This window comes from Stegastes partitus, unplaced genomic scaffold (genome assembly GCF_000690725.1).
Source record: "Stegastes partitus isolate 25-593 unplaced genomic scaffold, Stegastes_partitus-1.0.2 Scaffold855, whole genome shotgun sequence".
Classification (NCBI taxonomy): Eukaryota; Metazoa; Chordata; class Actinopteri; family Pomacentridae; genus Stegastes; species Stegastes partitus.
Genome location: NW_007578586.1, coordinates 161568 through 167262, shown reverse-complemented (window position 1 = coordinate 167262; position 5695 = coordinate 161568). Strand labels below are relative to the sequence as shown.

The window sequence follows — 5695 nt, the reverse complement described above, 5'->3', positions numbered from 1 at the left end:
GGAAACACTGGCTGTCCTTCCAGCTCCACTCTAACCTTCCTCTGCTGGTTTTGTTCCCACGAACCTTCCAGTGCTGGTTTTCATCGCCCAGGTTCTCTTTGCCGAAGCTAACCGGCTCCGGTGCTAAAATGCTAAAAACGTGCAAAGCAGAGCAGGTTAAACGTTAGGACGGGAATCTGATGATCTGTTAGGGTGAATATATAACAGAGGTCAATGAGTCACAAATCAACTAATTAACATGTTAAAAAGGCCAAATTAAATGGAGCATAATCGATGTAAGACAAACTGGATCAACTCAGACAAGGACCGCTAGCAGTAAAATAGAATGAACCCACAAAACTGAGGATCAAACACAAGCTTTAGCCTGTCAGCGGTGAAGCTAGTGAGGCTAAAAAACATCGTCCTTCTGACTAAATCAGGTCTCTGACAGCAGTACAAGCTGCTTCGGGGCGTTTAGTCTGTAGTTTGCAAATGGAAGTGTGTGGTTTATTCGTTGCTAGCTTAGCATCCATTGGGATACAAACTGCAGACGCAACAGTAGATGCAAGCTGGATAGCTGGGGAAAGATTGGCTTAGCTTAGCACGTGGCCCTCCTATCGTTCCCCTGCGAGCCCAGCCAGTTGGATGGTAGGGCTGGTAGCCTCCGGTGCTGCAGAAACTAGGAGGGTGAAGGAGAAGGTGGCACAAAGCTAAAAAGGTGGCTCGGACATAAAGCAGGTAGCTAGGAGGTACAGAAGCTACAGCAAGGACGTGAAGATGTTTCGTGTTTGAATTGTTTGTGTTTGTGCGTAGATCCTGGGTTATGCCGACTACGCCTTCACCTCCATCTTCACTGTGGAGATTCTGCTGAAGGTAAGACCTCCGCCGCTCGATCGAAGTGATTCTGTCGCCCCCACGTGGCTCTAACCTCCCGTCTGTCCGTCAGATGACCGTCCACGGAGCGTTCCTCCATCAGGGCTCGTTCTGCAGAAACTGGTTCAACCTGCTGGATCTGCTGGTGGTCAGCGTCTCTCTGGTCTCCTTCTTCCTGCAGTCAGTATCCAAACCTCGTCTGTCTTTGCTGGTGTTTCTGCTGCAGGTTCACAAAGCTTCACTTCCACCATCTTCAAACTAAACAGGAAGCTCCAGTTTGGTCTGATTAACCGGATCATAATCAGTGTTTGTTAGAAAATAAAGATCATGTTCATAGAATCCGTCTTTACTAACCTGGACATTAAAAACGTTCATGGTTCCCTGACAGCAGCTCAACCCTCCACTGAACTGTTTAGCTGATAACGTGAGCAACAAGAAAACCAGGAAGGATCCGAGTTAGCGTGTTCTATTCTTCTAAAGCTAACAGACTTAGCCACAAAGGTTCTTGGCTACCAAGTTCAGAAGTAGACTAGCTTAGCAACACAACTGCATCAACTATATTATGTATTAGCTCAGCATTGCTAGCTCAGTGTAAGCCTACTGCTAGAAGACTCAGGCTAACATTAGCAGCCATAGAAAGAGTATTCTTTGCAGTTGTGCTGGAGAAATGATATCACTAGCTAACATTAACAGTTTTGTTAGCAATACAGACACAACATCACTGCTTATCATTAGCTACCTTGTTAGCTATAGAGAAACAATATCGCAAGCTAACATTGGCTGCCATGCTAGCTGCAGAGAAACAGTACTAGATAATATTAACTGCCATGCTAGTCATAGAGAAACAGAATAACTAGCTGACATTAGCTGCATTGTAGCCTAAAAGAAACAATATCACTAGCTAACATTAGCTGTCATGCTAGCAAATAAAGACATAGTACATAAATGGTACATAAAGACACAACATTAGCTTACATAACTTTTCACTGAAACAACATTCTTAGCTATTTTTAGCAGTCATGCTAGCCGCACAGCAACACATTCAGTTGCTAAAAGCCACACCAGTAGACACTTTTTCTGATCAGGTCATTAGCTCTGACCAATAAGCTGCATCCTGATGATCATTTGTAAATAATTTAATGATCTCAAACCTGATAATCTGTGATGTGAAACAGGTTTGTTAGTTGACGCAGCTGAATAAACAGCAGATGTTGTGTTTGCGTGTCTGCAGCTCCAGCGCCATCTCAGTGGTGAAGATCCTCCGAGTCCTCAGGGTTCTCCGACCTCTCAGGGCCATCAACAGAGCCAAAGGACTCAAGGTACCGCAACACCTGGAACCGCAAAATGTCCGCCATCGTCACACCTTGAACCACAAAATACAACAGTCACATAACGGTTTGGGGAGTCTCGGGTCCATCAGGTGTTGCACTGATCTATAAACACCACCTGCCTGATGTTTGATTATGTGGCTGATTTTTACTGTTGTTGTGTTGCAGCATGTGGTCCAGTGTGTGTTTGTGGCCATCAGGACCATTGGAAACATCATGATCGTCACGACTCTTCTGCAGTTCATGTTCGCCTGCATTGGAGTCCAACTCTTCAAGGTGAGAGTTGGTTTCACGAGGACTGGTCCAGCACGTTTGGGTTCCTTTCATGAGGTTCAGGGTTCTGGACTGAAAATCAGGAGATCTTTAGTCTGGTTATCGTCACTAAACGTCTCCGAAGCAGCTGTTGAATGACTTGTGAATGTTGACCTGCTTCGTTGCTGTGTTCTGTGTTTCAGGGTAAATTTTATCGCTGCACAGACGAGGCCAAACACACTCCTGAGCAGTGCAAGTAGGTTTCACATTCAACCACACTGGAGCTGCTGTTGTCTGACTATTGACGTTGTGTTGAACTGTTACTCTTGGTGTCACGATTTAAACTGATTTGATTCTGATTTTCTATAGTTCTAATTAGATTCTGGTTCTGATTTGTGGAGTCATGATTCCATTACACCTAGGGTCCAACTTTTGGTGGAACAAATTTATTTGATTTGATTCGATTCAGATCTGATTGGCCTCTGGTCCTTGGTATCATGATTTGATTTTAGTGTAATCACAGCTGAAGAAAGGTTAAAGGAAGGTTGGAAGAAGGTTGGTCTAAAACAGGGGTGCCCAATCCTGGTCCTCCAGAGCCCCTATCCAGCATGGTTTAGATGTTTCCCTCTTCCAACAACTCTGATTCACATGATCAGGATGGTTATCAGGCTTCTGTAGAGTTTGATGATGAGCTGATCATGTGAATCAGGTGTGTTGGAAACATCTAAAACATGCTGGATAGGGGCTCTGGAGGACCAGGATTGGGCACCCCTGGTCTAAAATTGGAGGAAGGTTGGTGGAAGATTGGTCTAAGGTTGGAGGACAGTTTGTGTAAGGCTTGTGGAAGGTTGGAGAAAGGTTGAAGGAAAGTTGGTGGAAGGTTGGAAGAAAGTTGGTCTGAGGTAGGGGGAAGGTTGGACACATTTTTGGTCGAAGGTTGGAAGAAGGTTGCAGAAAGGTTGAAGGAGCGTTCTGGTTGTGGTTATAGTATATGCTGATGTAAGCCTGACTGGTTTCAGAGGAACGTTCGTGGTCTACAAAGACGGCGACGTGAGCCACCCGATGGTCAGAGAGCGAATCTGGCAGAACAGCGACTTCAACTTCGACAACGTGCTGATGGGGATGATGGCGCTGTTCACCGTGTCCACCTTCGAGGGCTGGCCGGCGTGAGTATTCACAGAGCAGAACTTTAGCGAAGCTGCCGTCAGCACACGAAGACGCTGGACCTTCTGTCTGCAGGCTGCTGTACAAAGCCATCGACGCCAACGGAGAGAACTCGGGTCCCATCTACAACTACAGGGTGGAGATCTCCATCTTCTTCATCGTCTACATCATCATCATCGCCTTCTTCATGATGAACATCTTCGTGGGTTTCGTCATCATCACCTTCCGGGAGCAGGGAGAGCAGGAGTACAAGAACTGTGAGCTGGACAAGAACCAGGTAGACTCACCTGTGGGCCTCAAAAAGCCCATCAGAACCAAACACAGACCAACAGAGAAGCCTGAAAAAGGTTTAAAGTTGTTTTACTAAATTGCTCCAAAGATTTGTCCAAAATGCTTCAAAGCTTTTTGAAAATGAGTCGAAACTTTAGCAAAATGACAGAAACTGTTCCAGAAATAGAAAAGCTTCAATCAGAGCTGCTGATTTTACATGAAGGTGAAAATCTGTCAGTTTAATGACTCTTGGTTTCACTTTGTTATGAAAAAACGTTCTTAGCAAAACAATTTGAAGCTTTAATTTCATTTTTAACATAAAAATGTGACATCAGTGACTATTTTGCGTCAGCGAGTACGTTTTATTTTGAAATGTTACTTTTGGTGTCGACCGGAGCTGTAGTCTAGTTTTCATCCATTAGAGACACCAGAGAGAGCTCTTCTGTCCCGTTTTAGTTTTAAAATGCTTCTGTCTGGTCTCGTTTTGTCTTGTTTTCAGGTTTGCACAGAATGTTTTACGTCAAATGTTTGGTTTCCAAATTACAAACTAGGATTCAGTCGAAGAAAAACGCACATCAGTGAACATTTACAGATCGTGTGGAGTTTTAGAATCGCTTTAGCCTCAACTTTTGTTTCTTATGTGGTTTTAATTAACTGTCAAGTTTTAGTTGCAGAAACTAAACAGAAATGAGAACAAAACTACATAAAAGGTAGAATTTGAAAATGTCGACAAAAAGACAACAAGACGTAAATGAAAGTGAATGACAGAGAAGCGATCGTTGGTGTTTGTCCTCCTGCAGCGTCAGTGTGTTGAATACGCTCTGAAGGCTCAGCCTCTGAAGCTCTACATCCCCAAGAACCCGGTCCAGTACAAGTTCTGGTCCATCATCAACTCCACGGGCTTCGAGTACGTCATGTTCGTCCTGATCCTGCTCAACACCGTCACTCTGGCCGTGCAGGTCGGTAAACGCTTCGACGAGCCCGAGATGCCGCCGCCGGGCGCCGCCTGACCTCTGACCTCTGGTGTGTTTGTGTCCCGCAGCACTACGAGCAGTCCAAGACCTTCAGCTACATCATGGACATCCTCAACATGGTCTTCACCGGGCTCTTCACCGTGGAGATGCTGCTGAAGCTGCTGGCGCTCAGGCTCAGGGTGAGGAAACCGAGCGCACCCAGAGACAAACACAGCGACGCCAGAATGGTTAACGATGTCTGATATGACCCAACAAACATCCAGAATGCCTCAAAACGTCACCAAAACACCAAAAACTTCAACATGGTGACTGAAAAACAAACTTTTCACTCAGAAATGTGTCTGACGTGACAAAAACATCTCTGACTAAAGACGGCTGAAACGTCTTCCAGTAGAACTCAGCTTTATGGGGAACGGCTGAAAACTCAGTGGAAATGACCAAAATCCCTCCAAAGTGATTCATCCTAAATTTAATAAAAAATGAATCTATGAACAGTTTGAGAGCTGTCCTACGTCAGAGAAGCCCTTCAGACCGTCTCACATCCCATAATACTGATGCTCAGCGTGGGTTCCAGCAGTGATTGGACAATTTCCAAGTCCTTCCTTTTTAGTAAATTTGTTTTATTTTTGCTGGTTTTGAATCATTTTCGACAGTTTTTTTTTCGTTTTAGTTCATTTTTTTGTAGATTTTGAGACTTTCCTCTTGTTTTTTTGGTGATTTGTTGAATGGTTTGAGGCATTTTGGAAACGTTTCAGGTCATTTGGACAATTTATCGTCACCTTCTGTCATCTTGGGAAGCTTTGGAGGAAACTTAGCTGGTTGTGGGTAAACGCCACAGAGACATTAGACTGTTCA

General features: G+C 44.6%; 1 protein-coding gene across 1 annotated transcript in view; it reads left to right on the top strand.

The window, feature by feature from the left end:
• cacna1fb (calcium channel, voltage-dependent, L type, alpha 1F subunit) overlaps positions 1 to 5695 on the top strand; it is a 37848-nt gene that overhangs the window by 19646 nt on the left and 12507 nt on the right. The window contains exons 17-25 of the mRNA XM_008293061.1: positions 793 to 852; positions 926 to 1032; positions 2084 to 2171; positions 2349 to 2456; positions 2636 to 2688; positions 3452 to 3598; positions 3672 to 3873; positions 4667 to 4825; positions 4909 to 5019. Of these exons, the coding sequence (XP_008291283.1) occupies positions 793 to 852; positions 926 to 1032; positions 2084 to 2171; positions 2349 to 2456; positions 2636 to 2688; positions 3452 to 3598; positions 3672 to 3873; positions 4667 to 4825; positions 4909 to 5019 (1035 nt within the window). The remainder of the gene's footprint in view (positions 1 to 792; positions 853 to 925; positions 1033 to 2083; positions 2172 to 2348; positions 2457 to 2635; positions 2689 to 3451; positions 3599 to 3671; positions 3874 to 4666; positions 4826 to 4908; positions 5020 to 5695) is intronic.